Source organism: Vigna radiata, chromosome 6, assembly GCF_000741045.1.
Source record: "Vigna radiata var. radiata cultivar VC1973A chromosome 6, Vradiata_ver6, whole genome shotgun sequence".
NCBI classification, from domain to species: domain Eukaryota; kingdom Viridiplantae; phylum Streptophyta; class Magnoliopsida; order Fabales; family Fabaceae; genus Vigna; species Vigna radiata.
The window spans coordinates 3,917,648-3,935,078 of NC_028356.1; the positions used below are offsets into that span (position 1 = coordinate 3,917,648).

A 17,431-nucleotide genomic window follows, 5' to 3' on the forward strand; every position below is an offset into this window, starting at 1 on the left:
AGTACTAATAAACCCTAATAAGTTAACAACTAATTATATTAAAGACATTTTTTTTAATTTATATTAAGATATGACCTAGTTAGAAATTAAACTTTGAATTTAAGTCTTATATTAAATAAAAATGATATAATAGAACGATAAAATAACCATTAACTAATTGTTTTAAGATTTTTAACAGATAATAGTATCAATTTTTTATGTGATTAAACTCGATTCTCGTTAATATTGTGTTTTTTCGATAAATCTCTCCTTTGATATACCCAACACTTTTTACATTACATTGTTATGGAATATGATAATATTGTGACATAAATATAGCATATGATAATGTATTGGAAAAAGAATATGCATATAGTGGATGAAATTTGTGAATGATAAGGTTGAAGTGGAAGAAAGCACTTTTATGTGTAAGTTGGTGGTAAATCCTACTTTAGTAACAGTAAGCTGAAAAGCACTTATGAAACGTAAAAGGATATCCAAAATCCATATGTAAGTGTTGGAAAGGAATTATAGAATCAGATTTGTTGGAATGATTATTATATTTTGTAGATAAAATAAGCTTTGATTCTGCCTCATTCTGTGGACCACATGCCATTGCATGGTTCGCTCAGATAATCAAACTAAATTCCATTATCATCCTACACATAATAATCTTTTCTTTTTCTTCCTTTTTTTTTTTTGTGTGCAAATCAAATAAGAGTAAAGTTTTTTTTTCTTTTTTTTAAATGACACATTTGCACCTTTAATACAGAAATTTAAAAATGGAGTGAAACGCACCTAAAAAGTATTAGGTATGAAATTTAATTTTGTATGTGTTGAAATTTAATTTAAAAATGGAGTGAGACCTACCTAAAATGTATTATTTATATGGGTTGAAATTTAATTTATTATTTTCTATTATATTCGTATAAGGGGCATAGATATGATTTTTATATATATCACATATAAAGTTTTATTTTTTTAATATATCATTTCACATGGTTGTGTCAGTTTTATGTAATTATATCTTGTATTCAATCTAGCTTTTATATTTATATTTTAAATCAATTAATTCTTATATTTTTAAAAATTAAATAATGTTGTCTAATTCTAAAATAAAATAAAATTAGCAATTAAATATAATTATAATTTATATATTAATGTTGAAATAATTTTTTGAATTTAAATATAAATCACTCCATCTAAATATTAAAACTAATTTTATCTCTTAATTTAAATTAAAAAAAAAAACTATTTTAAACTTATTCTTTTTTTAATTTTAATTATAATGTTTGGTGTCCATGTTGTCTCCTGATAATTATTCCAAGAACCAACCCATTCATTAAAGAGAAACAACAACAAAATATTAAAAATGTAAATATACAATTTTTATTGTAATTTTTAAATTTTAATATTTAAAATAATTAAAGAAAATATATTTTCCTTTTTTAAATTATTTATAAATTTATTTTTTAACCATAAAAGTCAATTTTCATATAAAATTTAAGCTAAATCGTTATTATATTTTACATCTTTTAATGTAATCTGTCACTTAATTCAATTTTATGAATTAAATAATATTTAAAATTATAAAATAAGTTTTACAATTTATTTATTATTATTGATAAATAAACTAAACTCGATTATTTTTATGAAAATGACAATATTATTTAATTTTAAAGAATAATTATAACTTCATTAAATAAAAAAATAAAACCAAATTAAATACAAACCTTGACACATATCACATGGACACATATGACATTGGCATTAAACATGAAACTAATACTTTTATGTCATAGACTTGATATGTAAAAAAAACTTAATAAAAATTAAAATTAAATAAAATTACGAATTGATATATTACATATACAAAATTAATGTTGATAATATTTATGCAAATTTAATGATAAATGACTATATTAAATCGACTAAGCATAAAGTAAAACTTAATTGAAAAAAAAACACTAAAAATTAAGACAAAAATATTTTAATCTAATAAAATTTATATAGTATTTTTATATAATTTCTTATTTTCGGTTAATTAGTGCAATTGTTAAAATATTGTACATATAACATTACCAATGGAATAAGAAAGACTTTTATGTGACTTAGAAAAAACAAAAATATTATGAAAATATACAAAGGCTGAACTTCGTATGTCAATTAGAAACAAACATAAATATATGAGATACAAAGTTCCAACTTCGTACAGTACAACTATCAATATATTCGAAACATCCCACGCAATACATAAACTATAAACCTTGAAATATGTAACTTTTTACTCAAAAGGTGTAATTTGATCGAATGGAATGTTTATTTTTAAAACTTTTTGAGATCTATGCGTCACAATTACTCAAAGGGGATTTCATCCAATAATTTCTTCAAAAATAAGGTAAACATCAACTTTAATTAACTTGTGAGATTATGATTTTCTTTTTATTATGAATGTCTCAACTCTACAAAAAAGTTTACAATATAAATTCTTATTCAATACACATTAATTAATTATTTCACTCAAATTTACTAAAAGTTTCTCACAACGGTAACTTACTCAAATTCACTCACCAGAATCTCTCATGATATATATATAATATATATATGTATGAAGAGAAAACGTTTACCACATCTGTGTTATGACAGTAAAGTTTTGTATAGTGTTAACTGATATGTTCCAGCAATTAAAAGTTATAAAGAAATGTGTGAAATGGAGATTAGTAAGGTATAGGAGAAAGGTTTGGCATAAAAAGTATGGAGATGATGGAAAAGAAAATGGCATGCATAACACAAAATGTCAAATTGTGAATGATTGGTGTAGGGTAAGGTAAGAAACGCAATAGTGAAAAACTGAAAGGAAGGGACGAAGGGAGTGTCCCACAAAGAGGGCAACATCTTATATAACATGGTCTTCTTTTGCTATGTCTACCTCTTCCAACCCACTTTTCTCCCTCTATCTTTGATTAGATTGACATGACCCCTCTGACATAGGTGTGTCTCTGCATGGATTCCAATTTACAAAACGGTGTCGTCTTCCTCTCATTTTCCCACCCTCCTATTCCTAGTGGCTAGCTAATATATACCAATTCCATCATGCTAAAGCAAAAGTGGTGTTTGTGTGTTGTATCATTGTATGCTCTGTGTGTGTGTGAGAGTTTGAGTGTGTGTGAGAGAGAGATATTACATACATAAAAAAGATCCAATATCTCCCCAAAGGAATATCACATGGGTGATAGATGTCCATGGAATGGACGGTTGATGTTTGATTCCTTTCAATCACACCCACCACCTCTAACCCTATTATTATTTTATTATTTTCATTACCAACGCCTAACAGGTTTTTGCACTTGTTGTTATATTTAAAGCCATTAAGTTTTGCTAGGGTTCATCCAATCAAGCAATATCTCGCCAAAAATGTGCACATCTCAATCTACATAGTACTCATTGAAAGCTTCTAAGATGCTAACAGATTAATCCTTTTTGATATCAAAAGTTTGTTCTTAGTTCCTACACGTATCTATGTGTAAATCTGCCAATCTTTTCAAGAATATTTTAATACTTAAGCATGTTAAAAATGAACTAGATATATAAGTTAATTAAGAGGCATGGCATATAAGTACGTACTTAGTACTACTAATTTGATTAGCATAGGTGGGGATGCATTATTCTGTGATTTAATTTTGTGTTGATGAGCGAAGCACTTTTTCTCTCTCCTCCATTCCATGATGTGAGTGAGAGATAGCCAACAATATAGTACGCATGAACAGTGGTAGTGCATAGACCTAAGAGGGTGAGTTTCACACAGATACATCTTTCATTGGGAAGGAAAACTCTGAGTTAAGTTGCAGAGACACACGTTAACCCTGTGTGTAGCCTCTGTGTCTCCACCTGCATTTAACACACAGCACTGGTAGTGTTTGAGTTTATGTGTGAGAAAGAGATAGAGATAGAGAGAGAAAGAGAATGAGATTAAGAAGCAACACTGTTGATGCACAGAAGGAGGAAGGTAGACTACACATTCCCAAGGGAGGACTCTGAATCTGAATCTGATTCCACTACCTTTTACAGGCTATAGAGCCAAGAGCCCAAAAATCCCTATTGTTCTGACTGACTATCCATTTGGGTTCTTTGGAGTTTTCTACAAAAAAAGACTCAGATTTTTTAGCTTCATTTCCGGGAGTACTCTCTGGACAATTATATGCAGTGCTCTTTTTGAGAAAACAGTAAGGTGGGGACTAGGAACAACTGATCCAAGCCAAAGAGGTAGAGCTAGATATACAGCTAGTGGTATTACTGTTAATATTACATACTATGTAAATATAAATAAAATGCATTATATATGTACCATGTGATTGGTTCTACAAAGAGAGAAACGAAAAGAGCTCTTCATTCCTTTCAAGGGTTTAACGCAGCTTACTTTGTAACTATGATAGGGTTTGGAGGGAACAGTTGCAGTGAGCTTTCTGAGATGGACATGATGAACATGGAAACTAATAGGAAGTTTCTTTCTCTGCCTCTTAGTAACAATTCTGGTGCTCAAATGCGCACTGATAGAAGAGTACCTGTCGCTACCAACAGCATCGCTCAGGATCATCACTACACCCACCACAACCCCACCGACACTTGCAGTGTGAGGGATAAAATCATGGCACATCCCCTTTTTCCTCGTCTCTTGTCGTCTTACCTCAATTGCCTAAAGGTGATGAATTCTAAATTGTTCTTACTTGCTACATATTCACACAAGTACACACATCTTTCCCTTTCTTCCCAACACAAGCTGTCCATATATGTATACGATCATGCACTCTTTAACTTGTAAACTAAAACTGCACTAACATCTTCTTCTCTTTCACGGGTTTTATGAGGATCGATCCAAACCTTCTGTTGTGGTTTTTCATTTCGAGATTCTTTTTTCTTGTTTTCATGTGTTGCTTGGTTTGATGGCATGAGTGGAGTGCTTACAGGTTGGAGCACCTCCTGAAGTGGTGGCTAGCTTAGAGGAGTCATGTGCCAAATGTGAATCAATCAATGCATCATCAGGAAGGACAGGAAGTGGTTCTATAGGTGAAGATCCGGCCCTGGACCAGTTCATGGAGGCCTACTGTGAGATGCTCATTAAGTATGAGCAAGAGCTTACGAAACCCTTTAAAGAAGCCATGCTTTTTTTCTCAAGAATTGAGTGTCAGCTGAAAGCCCTAGCAGTTTCATCAGATTTTGGTGATTACCTTAATTCATTATTTGTTCCTACAAATCTGTCAGTACTGTAGAGCAATTATGGACGTTTTCTTGGTTGGGGAAGTGGGTGCTGGTGAGCTACCCAGATAGCGTGTCAGAGTGAGAGAAGATAATTAATTTCTTTTCCGTCTTTTCTTAGTACTCGTGTACTTATAATGATGTGAGAGTCTTGATGTTGGAAGCCAACCTTATTGGTTTAGTTTTATGCTTCAGCTTCCTATCAAATTATCAAATTGTCATAGTCTTTCAAGAAGTATATGGTTAGCTTCTACGGGACCACAACACCTCATCCTTGTACCCAGAAAACCATGCTTGTGTGGCCTATGTAGAAAAAAGAGAGAAACATGAATTATTTAAAGAAGCCACGGATCTTTGTTTTTCTATGAAATGACTAGAAATCAAATCTGAGGACAGGTTTTAGTCAGTCTACATTAGTAGTGATAAATCGTGGTTTAACTTGCTATCTCTTAGACTATTAGACTAGTGGTAGTTTTGAGTGTCTCAGAATCTTTAAACCCAGAACTAGTTACTGGTCATAATTCTGATCTTCCCCAGCCATGTTTTCAAAGCTTAATGTTGGTATTAAATATCAATATTTGTTGGTTGGGTAATTATAACCACACAGATGATGGTGCAAGTATATAATACCAAAAAGAAGAAAGGAAAACCACACCTGCGTCTACTAGATAAATGTTTTTTCAGTAAGACTGATGTGATACCAAAATTTATTCTTTTATCATATATTATCTTGCGAATTAGATGAAAAGAGTTAGTCAAATGACCTTTCTCATCACAAATAGTGATTAGTTAAAAAAGAACTTGAGTTAAAACCTTTTACAGTATTTTTAAGATTGTTATGAAGAATGGGTCCAAGGTGTTTGAATTAGGTCAAAAAGTTTGAAAACGATTATGAGTCAAAATTACTGCTTGAGGGGAAATCAAGAAAAATGAGACTTTGTTTTATTATTCTAATGATGAAAAGTTTATTCGAAACCCCAAGCTGCTTAATTAAGTGACCCATTGATTGATAATCTTGAAGGGTTTCAGGATTTTTTTTTAAAGGGATTTTTCTTTTTGGTTCTTGTGGCCTTAATGTTCCTTATTATTTCACACATACTCGGTGAGTTGTCACCTCTTCTTTCTTCTGATTAATTCCTCTCCTCATTTAGATGCATGGCTCTCTCTTTCAAAGTCCCTTTAAGAACTTAGTAGAAAAAGGAAACTCCTTGTCTTATCTTCTGTGGCTACATGTTTCTTTGTCAATTAAGTTGTTCCTTCTGTAGATTAATTCTAAAAAACCAGTGTTAATATTAAGTTTTCAAGATTATTTTTGTTATTTCCCTCCTTGGTATGATATATAGTGATGAATGAAAGGGTTATATATTTAATTATTGGTGAACCATATTTCTTATATATTTTAACTTGTTTGAGTAAAGGTTGTATGTACTATGAGGCCTTCTATTATATGCAGTTCAAAAGTTCAGTTGTTTTCTATGAAAGCTTCTCCTATTTAGTAATATGATTAGTGTGCATTAGAGGAAATATTCTTGATCAAACTTAGTTCTGAGCATGTTTTTATCACATCTTAGGTAATGCTTGTAGTACTGTATAATTCTGAAAAAGAAAAGATATAGGTTTGTTTAGCTTATATATATGTTAAAGTTATTATATCCTCCTATAGTATTATTCTACTATTGCTCCTTCCTAATACTTTCATAAACAAATACTTATTAAATGAATAACTAATATATTTAATCTCATTTAATGTCTAAGATATATAAATGAAATCGTTCAATATTTTTTTTTAATCAAGTAAGGGGATTGGGAAGAAGATTTAGAATGTTTTGATATATTATTGTTAAATGAATATTTCTGTGCTACATTTCTGTAATTCGTGATGGATAATTTTCTTGCATGAACTATTTTTCCTAATAGTTCTTAATTTTTCTTCCATTTTTGTTGCGTCTATTTGAAATTAAGGTCAAAGTGAATCATCATCACAGAATGAGGTTGATGTGCATGAAAACAACCTAGACAGTCAAGCTGAAGATCGGGAACTGAAAGTCCAGCTTCTGCGCAAGTATAGTGGATATCTAGGGAGCCTGAAGAAGGAATTTTTGAAGAAGAAAAAGAATGGAAAGTTGCCAAAGGAAGCACGACAGCAACTGCTTGATTGGTGGAACCGGCATTACAAGTGGCCCTACCCTTCGGTAACTAAGCTCTACATCCTTTAGAAATTATATACCAGCAACACTATTTTAAGCAAACTCTTAATTATTGATTGAAAATCACAAATTATTAATCATTTAAGGTTTTGTCTGTTTCAACAATTTTTAATCTACAGTACAAGGTGCAAGTGTGTTAGAAAGAATAACACTCCTTTCTGTACTATACATTTACAGTGTTTTAGAACATATGTTTATAAATGTTCATATCTCATTGCCACCAAAATGCAGACACATTTGATGGTGCTGTTAAGTAGAAAACAACATAGATTCGAATGTTGAAACCTTAAATTGTTATGTCGGTAAGGTTTATTACATATTCGTGACTAATGTTATGGTAATGGTGAATATGATGGGATTTATATGTAGGAATCCCAAAAGCAGGCACTGGCAGAATCCACAGGCCTAGATTTGAAACAGATCAACAACTGGTTCATCAATCAGAGAAAACGTCATTGGAAGCCTTCTGAAGATATGCAGTTTGCGGTGATGGATGCAACGAACTACTACATGGAAAATGTTATGTGCAAGCCATTTCCAATGGATGGCATGCCCATGCTTCTTTAACACAATCCTCTACTATAATATCCAATAGCTGAGCCAAAAACCCTATCTATTTTTAAGTTGTTTAGGTCTCTCTCCAAGTTGGTATCATATATATGCCATCGATGCGTGTTTTGCCTTAATTAAATTGTAGAAAGCAGAATGAAAAAATCTAAGTCATTACTGAACTGCAAGCTTTGTAAGTGTGCATGAATCTAACTTTAAGCTCTATTAATCTACACCGTTTGCACTAGAGATTTCTGTATGTGTTATTTCCTAATTTAATGAAAAGTATATTTTGTTTTCATACGTGTGCATGTACATGAAAGAAATCAAAAGGCTCTTTATCATGAAGCACATGTCTTGTATGTTATTTTTTAACAGCAAATTGTCTTGTGTGTGTGTATATATATGTTTGTGTTGGATATGTTGTGGCTGTAACAAGCTGGTATGTGGGTCCTGATCTCTTGGTGTTGCCTCTTGCAACTGAGGTTATTGTCATCCTTGATTTGATGATTGAGTTTGGTTGTTGCTTGCAATAAGGAGAAAGATATTTGGACACTCAACATATGTCTACACCTAAAGAGAAATAGGATGGATATATTTACGATTAATATGATCTGTCATCAGTCAAGCAATATGTGACCTTTTCACATGTTTGTGTTCTTACCATTGTTATTATGTAGGAGTTTCACATGTTGTGTTTATGATTGATTCACATTTTGGAAGAAGTAGCAGAATAGCTTATCGGGATTCAAATTTTGGACCAGTTTTTAGTTGTGTGTGTTATGAGTTTATACCTATAATATTACTGCCTTAAGTAAAACTAGAGAACTCTGCAAAATAATATGAACAGAAAGTTTGGTATATGTTAAAAAATATACAAATTCTCTTGGTTTACTGAGGTGAGTACTTTAAGAAGTTGTTTTCATTTCTCTTTGTCCTACACGTCTCATAATAATATAAGCATATATAATTAGTGCAAAAAAATCATTTAAAAATACGTTGAAATCTATAAAAATGTAGTGACATTTTTAAATGATTGAAAATGTTTAGGTTTCGGTTTAAAAAAAAATAGAAGAATATACACATTTTGACTTTAATATTCTGATAACTAGTATCTAAAAGTTCTCATTAATTTTAAAAATGTCATTGATATTTTTTTATATAATTTTTGAAAAAAAAATTTAAGGTTTTAAAAGTAACTAAAGCTTAAAGATATATTTAAGGTTATATTTTTTTTCTTTAAATTTACAATCATGTTAAATATTTGGTTCTTACAAAAGTTGCTTTACTTTGTTACTTTCTGTTCTTTCTTTTTTGTTCTTGAACACCTTCATCCAACATTGTCAAACACAAGTTATTGTCGTTGCTCAACTAGTACATTTTCTTTTTTTCTCATTCGATTTGTTTTTTTGTGATTTTTGTTGAGTTTGTGTTTTTTTTTAAGACTCCATAGCAGCGAAGGTGACTCACACAGGTCTTGATTGAGATCTCTAATTTTGTTTTAATTTTTTTTTTCATTCTGTTTGAATATGTTTTGATTATAGAATCGAAACACAATGTATAAAATAAGTGATATCAAATCTTTTCCTTACACATAGTTTTAGAATAGAATAATATTTTGTGGTTGTCTTAAACTCTTTCATTTAGTTGTGTCATACTAAAAATCTTCTTATATATTTATTTTTTATATATTTATTTATTTATACACTCAACTAAATAAAAGCAAGCAAAGTTCTCCTAAAAATATTTATCAAACATTGTTCATAATTATGTCAATAAATATATCTCATAGTAATATTAGTAATTATAATGATAATATTCCAATTATCTCAATATCTCCCTTCAAGTTGGAAGATAAAAATCTTCATTGTCTAACTTGTATGTGTGGTCTTTGTAAAAATGTTTGTTAGTTGTATCCTTGTAAAATTTGTAGGTTTTTTTTTTTCTACTATCAAAGTTGAATATTATATTTTTTGAGTACTTTATTTTTCTAATAACATGTGAATGACAAAATCATTATATTTTTATTGATGAAATTTTGTTTCTCACTTCATTCCCATATTTGTTATTCCATATTTTTTTTCTTGCACTATCATCATATATTTAGAGATTGTTAATCTAATTCTCAAGAAAAAATAGTTGGTCTTATTCAGCCGTTTTTAGTTTTCATCTTCCTCATTTTAAACTTATTGTTTGATAAATGGTTAGCCCAGTAAAAAACTCATGTCAAGATTTATGTCAAAACATGTGCAAATTATGATTCTAAAACAAAAATAGTTAAACTAATTAAATCACATAGAAAGATTTCACAATAATTACCAACCAGCATTACACACTGTAGTGACTTTTTGATAGTTAAAATTGTATAAAGACCATAAAATCAAGATAGATAATAAATTAAGAAATTAATCCAATGAAAATTTATCATTTTAATTAATAACGAAAACATATTTAAAAAACCAATTACTCTTGTTTCTCTTATCTATTATAGGTGTTGTGTAAGTCAGGCTCAAGTAATTTAAGAAGTCTAATTCCTTAAACAACATAAAAACTCGTGATAAACACAGTTACGAGAGAATACTGAAAAAAACAACATATTATACGTACTTTATTATATTTATGCATACAATTAATATTAAATAAAATATTTGATTATATATTAAACAATAGCTAGTGAAATATCTAGTACATACTGATATAAATTATATATTATATGTAATTACAAATATAACAAATAAAATGTCATATAAAAAATTAATTTAATATATTCAAAATTAATTTATTAAAACAAAATAACATAAGCGCTTTACATGCGTTGCTGTTCATTTCTTTACCCTTTGGAAGCACGGCTGGTGTGTGGGTTTTGATTCTTCTTTCCTCACCTCTGCTCCGCGAGACTCGTGAGTCGACGACGAACCTCATCCTCCTTCCACCGCGACCACCTCTACCTCTCGGAAGAGGTTTTCAGAGTCTGCCTCCGATTGGAAGATCAAGTTCAGTCTCCAACACGAGTTTGGCGACTCCGATTTCTCCGACGCCAACAAATTTTCTGCTTGCCTCAAGACTTGGAGCCGCGGCGGTCAGGTTTTTTTTCTCCTCTTTTTTTTTCTTATATTTTGATTCTTAATATGAAACTATTCACAGTTAGCATGTAGTTATTTTGCTATAGTTATTTGATTAGTCCCTACCTTCTTTTTCCCAATTCGTGACCATCATGTTCTGCTTTATATCTATGATCGAGTTTCCCGTATTATATACATTGAATGCTAGTTAATAACTCGTATTTGGCGTGTAGTTCTTGGAATTCAACTTATTTGCTTATTTGCCTGTAACCTATTTGATGAAATGTCTGCGAAAATGTTTAAATATTTTATTATCTTTTTCATATATATGTGTGTGTTTATAGGTTCTCCTTTCAGTGGAAAAGGTTTTTCCAAAGGACTGGTTATCTTTCCTTCATTACTTCATTTGAATATACTTGTCACTCTTTAGTGGTCTCTTCAATTTAATTTTTACAAGATGAGGTTTTCTGTTCTGCTCACATAACTTAATTTCGAATGTTCAGTTGAATGAAGTGTGTGGACTTTTGATTTTTTTTCTCAATTGTACTGATTTTTAGTTAACTCGTCTTTATTTATTTTGTATTATAATTTTTAAATTTTGGTATCTAGTTAGAAAATGAATGAAAGTCATATTAACTTGATTTGTTTCTTAATTCTGTTCTGGCTTCAAGCTGAAGGCATGAATGCGTTCAAGGCATACAAGGCTTGCGTGCCAATTGCTTGGAGCCCAAATCTCTACATAACTTTGGTGAGGGGTATTCCAGGGACCAGGAGGCTCCATAGGCGCACTTTGGAAGCACTTCGCCTACGCAAATGCAATCGAACTGTCATGCGATGGAACACACCTACGGTTAGGGGGATGCTCCAACAGGTTTTAGCACAAGATCTACCCACATCTATTTTCTGCTTGAAAGGACTTGTGTCTGTGGATACTAACATTGCTAAACACTGTAATTAATATAGGTCAAGAGGTTAGTTGTTATTGAGACAGAGGAAATGTACAAGGCCCGCAAACAGAAGGAGGAAGCGCACCGAGCTCTACGTCCTCCGCTGGTCATAAGTCATAAACCTCCCTCGCTTACTGATGCTTTATGAAGTCCACTGTGTTCTTAAGGATATTATCTTCTTGCTACTAAAACTATTCAATGTCATTGTTTAAGGCTTTCTTCTCCAATGGACAAAGTTTTGTTTTGAAGGTATTGTCATAGTTTGAATCTATAATTTTGTAATGTTTTCTACTGATAACATTAGTCAAATTCAGGCTTCTGCTCGTGAAACCTGCCTAGTGGTTAATTTATTTATATTTTCTGCCAGGGAATAATTTACATTTCATCTCATATTTGCTTTTTCTTCAGGAAACATCTCTCAATGTAGTTTGTCTTTTTTTGATCTTTGAATACATAACAGTGCATAACAGTACATCAAAATAAACAAATTCGGGGCATAGTGTTTAGTTCTTCCACACCATATATTCGGTCAAACAAATTGAGATTTTAGGACTGTATCCTATGCGTCTTCTTTTCCATCAACTCCAACTATCACATCATTTGTACGCACAAGCTCTTTTTCTGCACCGTTAATAGGCTGTATGCCATGCTGAGCTTTGTACTGATGCCTCGTTGCCAGAACCAGAAAAAATATAAAATTCAGCACTCCTAGCACTGCAAGCAACCAATAGAAGTAATCTAGCCTTCCCTTGTTCAGATTGCTCCGTAACCATCTCTTGTTACTTGCCTTGTCCACGATTGACACCAATAAGCTACTGACAAAATAACCCATTGAAAGTGTAGATAGGAAAAGTCCTGTGCTCATTGATTTCATTCTCTCTGGAGCCTCCCTAATGAAAAACTCTAGTTGTCCAACGTAGGCAAATGCTTCCCCCGCACCCACCAGAAAAAACTGAGGTACCAGCCAAAAGGCGCTTACTGCAGTACTATTTTTTACTGCATTCCCCCTCCTTTCTTTCTCAACAATTGCAGCTACCACCATGGCAATGATGGAGAAAAATAGTCCAATTCCAACCCTCTGAAGACTTGTGAGCCCCTGGACATTGTGGGTGAGTTTCCGAGATAAGGGGACAGTGAGTTTCTCATTTAGGGAGGTAAAGAGGAGAATGGTAATTATGAGAAAAGCTGATAGTGATCCTGCTGGAATTTCCAGAGATCCAACTTTTCGATTCATGAATGTAGCTTGCTCAATGGTGAAGGTATTCATTTGAGAATAGACAGTCCAGAAGAGGATACATGTAGACCAAATGGGAAGGAGCTTAATTACCATTTTAACCTCCTCAACTTGAGTCACTGTGGAAACTATCCATGGATTTTCTTTGTTTTCATCCTTTGAACTGTTCTCATCTAGAATTGCAGCTTTGTCAAGGAACCTGTACGATAAAGTGCCAAGGAGTCAAAGTTTATGTTAAATCCTTCATATATAATTTCAATTATAGATTACTGGGTTTGAAGGGAGATATACATCAATGGATTTCCTAGAATATTTTTTTGGCTTTACTACTTCCCGAGGATTTCCTACAATGTTAACATAATTTATTACTTTTAATTACAATATTATTTTTCAAGGTTTTGTATTAAATATGTTGAACATTTTACGCTTAATATATAAAATAACAATTACATTTTATATATTATTTGAAATAAAAGTTATATATACTTTAAAGTTTTCAATTTTAAATATTGGGTATAGATAATGAGAACCGTTACGCTATCACTCTTATTTTGAAGGCAATGCATTTTTTTTAAATATAATAGAATTTTTTGATATAATGTAATATATATAGTAGATTCTGAATTTCATTTGTATACGCTTATATCAATATCTTCATTTAAATAAAATATCAAGATTGATGTCTTCAACAAAAGTTCGTATCTAATAATTTAGTTAAATTATTAAAGGAATATAATAGAAAATTTGAGAGCCTAAATAATTGGGGGGGTACGAGGCAAATGTCTCAGCTTGTGGCTTACACTATATATAAGTTTTATGTTGAAACTGTATTATTATTTACTGTATAAAAAATTAATTGTATAAAGTGATTGTTTGAAAGGATGGTAGTCTGAGTGGAGAACGTACGGAGCAGTGTGTCCATGGAAAAAGAGATCTAAGTCTGCATTATTATTTGAGTGAGTGTGAGAGATGTATCTGCATATCATTTTCCAGTTCCCCAAGGTGACAAAGATGGGTGAAGAAGAAATTACGTGTTCAATAGCAGAACTAGGTGAATCCAAACCAAACATGCTTACTAAAAAGTTTTCGAAAATCATTTTACAACATTAATTTTGATAATAAAAAGAAGAGCAAAATACTATTCCAACAGAGGCTGCGTCTTTTTTTTCGTTTTTCAACTTCCTTTTGGACAATCAGTTCAATCAAACGTAAAATTTGTCCTTTTCAAGAGACAATGAGAAAACACTCATGTTGTCCCATATATTAATAGAAATAGTAATCCCGTGAAAGTAAGCAATCATTATCAGAACCACAAAAAATAAGAATTTCTTTTGACATTGCTATGCAATAATTGAAGAGAAAGACAACCGTGTGTAAATCATTAGGAAACTACGGTTACTTTTAGTTATTACTGGTAAGGACATGATAAGTGCTTGAAGAAGAGGTTGGAAAATTTACCTGAACTTTTGAGTATGTGGAACCTTGGCTTGAAGATAACCATTGAGAAAGGAGGGCTGTGAAGGGTTAGGAAGAGCCCTATTCTTCCAAGCCAAAAACAGCACTCTCCATATAACCGTTAAGGGGCTCCCTTGTGGCCTCTTGAATCGATAGAATGGCGTGCCAGCAAACAAAATAGCAACTGCAAGCAACATTGTTCCTGCTGAAATCCCATAACCCCACCCTCTTCCTATGTTGTCTTGCACATACACCAGGACAACTACAGAAAACAAGGACCCAATACTGATGAAGAAGTAGAACCTGTTGAAGAAAAATATCATCCTTCTTTCCTCCTTCGGGTCTGTTGTATCAAACTGATCAGACCCAAAACCTGAGACATTGGATTTTATTCCTCCTCCACCCACTGCTACAGTGTAAAGTGCTACATATAGCAAAGCCAATTGTTTGCCAGTAGCCTGAATGCATTCATGGTGTTGTTTTCTGACACCACTGCATGTGGGGGGCCTCATGCTAGGAATGGTGGTAGCCGCAGTTAACAAGCTCACTCCCTGGTCCAAGAGAAGTGACATGAAAACTCATTGGTGACTTCTAGTACAGATATAAAGATGTTTATAGTAAATAGTGAACATTCTTGTATTCATCTTATATTTAATTTGCACTTGAAAACCACTTTCCCTAAAGGGAAGGGAGAAAATTGGTTGCCTAAGTGTGCTTAAAAGCCAAAGAAATTACTGAATTGACTATTGAGTGTATCAAAATATGCAAATCTTTTAACATACCACAGCAGCTATGGTTGCAGATATGGCAACAGTCAGGTATCTTCCAAGTTTGGCATCAGCAAGGAAACCACCAAGAAGGCCAAGAAGGTTGAGAGTTCCCATGACATTGGTAACTATGGTGGCAGAATCAGCTGAAGGGAGATTCAAATCTCCAACCAAATAGGTCACTAAATTCATGGCTATGCCCATCACACATATTCTTTCTGCCAGTTCAGTACCTGCATAAAAAAAAAGATTTTTTTGGAGCCAAATTAGGTTCAACCTTGAGAACATGACTACAATTTCTATGGATTGAGATGAATATGAACCTAAGATGAGCCCTGCTGCTAGCCATCCTCCAGTTTTTGTCTTGTCTACTGGGTGGCCTCGAAAATCCACAGCAGCAATGCCTTCTGCCCCTATTTCCTCCTCTCCATGACTTGCAACCAGAACCTATAAACAACAGAGGGGGAAAAGTGCAAAATCATTAAGACATCAACAAAGTATAAAACAAGCTTTGAACAATAAACACAGTTCTAAGAAAAAAGTTGACACCATGTTTTATGCTTTGTTGGAGGAGTAACTGCAGAGAGTTGAATGTGGTGTAAGTGTTTCAGCTCCAAGAGTTTCTAAATAGTAGTGGTGAGGAAATGTAGAGTTAGCTATCTCATGGAAAGGACGAAAATGATAAGAACCGGTTTACAATAGGTCCACTTGATGAGATGATGAGTGGCCTGAAATGCTGAATCTGCAAAGTTTGTGTCCGGTTGCTTTGGAGTTATATAGGCTATCCTTGGTTGTGTGGCTTAAGACCGTACTCAGCCTAATGAAAACAACACTTGGAAAGTGATAGAACACTATAGCCACTCCATACGTGCCATCACAAAGTTACTTTTATAATGAACAACTGAAAAAGAAAAGCATGTACAAAACCATTTCTTCATATCCTCATGATGCTTGATAAAGTATTTTAGCGTGTCATGGGAACAGTTAATTGGATGAAGGTGTGGATTCTGGCACGTTTGTCTGTTGCATCAGAAAAATTTAACAGTAGTTTTAGTTTAAAAGCTTTGATGTATCTTTTCTAGAAGCCAGAGACTAAATGCATTGGTACACTTCATCACCTACTACGAATGCTCCTTATGAATCTGCAATTACGAAACTACACCCTCTTGAGTATGTATAGATCAAAGGCAAGGTTTGCACAATGCAAAATGGGACCAACTGCAATTACATAATCAAAACTGCACAGATATGATATGATGTGCATGTGAGTGACTGAACTGTTGTCTGTTGGTAACTTTAACAATCCTAAATGCATGATTCTAAGAAACTCTGCAAATTAGAGTCAAATTATTCTTTAATGTTCAAGTCTAATAAAATACGGCTAAGAATCCTGAGTCTAAATAACATGTAAGTTTATTGTAATAAGATTTTGAATTAGAAGTGTTGTTAAGTTTGGTTGAAGTAATTGAATTCCTTTTCAGACCCATGAGTACAAGGTTAAAAGGAAAAAGATTAGCATTTGTTCAATACATAGAAAGGAAACTAACTAGAGAAACAAATGGAAAATAAATGAAAGTAGATATTTTAAAGTGTTTGGTTTGAAAAGGAAAAGACAAATTGAGTTTGGCAATGTAATAAATCACTAACTTTAATTTTTCTTTCACTTAATTTAAACAAATTCCTTTTCGTTTCAATTTCTTTTTCACTGTCCCACTTTTCATCTCTAATGTTTAAACCACACGAGTTATGAATCGCAGCAGATTATATTGAGATATATAAGTTAATAGATAACTTGAAATAATTATTTCATGTAATAAACGTGTTTAATATTTAGTTTGATTTTATGAAAAATCATTGAATGTGATTGCATATGGTGCGTGGAAGAAGGTGCTACTGCTGGTGTTACTGTTAGTACGTGTCTGTGGCAGTGTGTGGATGAAGTGAAGCTAAGGTGTTGTATGCAGCAAAATACAGCAAC

General features: G+C 32.3%; 3 protein-coding genes across 4 annotated transcripts; 2 read left to right on the forward strand and 1 right to left on the reverse strand.

Moving 5' to 3' along the window:
• Positions 1-3,110: 3,110 nt before the first annotated feature.
• Positions 3,111-8,289, forward strand: LOC106763038 (homeobox protein SBH1). 2 transcript variants are annotated; one of them, XM_014647196.2, is made up of 5 exons: positions 3,111-4,242; positions 4,413-4,678; positions 4,944-5,196; positions 7,195-7,424; positions 7,809-8,289. In XM_014647196.2, the coding sequence occupies exons 2-5, from the start codon at positions 4,448-4,450 to the stop codon at positions 8,004-8,006; spliced, it is 912 nt and encodes a 303-aa protein (XP_014502682.1). In that variant the 5' UTR covers positions 3,111-4,242; positions 4,413-4,447; the 3' UTR covers positions 8,007-8,289. The 2 variants fall into 2 exon arrangements, with proteins under 2 accessions (XP_014502682.1, XP_014502681.1); XM_014647195.2 differs by lacking the exon at positions 3,111-4,242 and having other exon boundaries at positions 4,406-4,678.
• Positions 8,290-10,806: 2,517 nt separating this feature from the next.
• On the forward strand, positions 10,807-12,363 carry LOC106764788 (50S ribosomal protein L30). Its single transcript, XM_014649185.2, has 3 exons — positions 10,807-11,072; positions 11,722-11,921; positions 12,014-12,363. Exons 2-3 carry the CDS (start codon positions 11,730-11,732, stop codon positions 12,143-12,145), a joined length of 324 nt encoding a protein of 107 aa, XP_014504671.1. The 5' UTR covers positions 10,807-11,072; positions 11,722-11,729; the 3' UTR covers positions 12,146-12,363.
• An 8-nt stretch (positions 12,364-12,371) lies between these two features.
• Positions 12,372-16,229, reverse strand: LOC106764787 (protein NRT1/ PTR FAMILY 6.4). Its single transcript, XM_014649184.2, has 5 exons — positions 16,003-16,229; positions 15,777-15,900; positions 15,469-15,686; positions 14,690-15,237; positions 12,372-13,430 (listed from the first exon to the last, which is right to left on the reverse strand). The coding sequence occupies exons 1-5, from the start codon at positions 16,003-16,005 to the stop codon at positions 12,557-12,559; spliced, it is 1,767 nt and encodes a 588-aa protein (XP_014504670.1). The 5' UTR covers positions 16,006-16,229; the 3' UTR covers positions 12,372-12,556.
• Between the last annotated feature and the right edge of the window lie 1,202 nt (positions 16,230-17,431).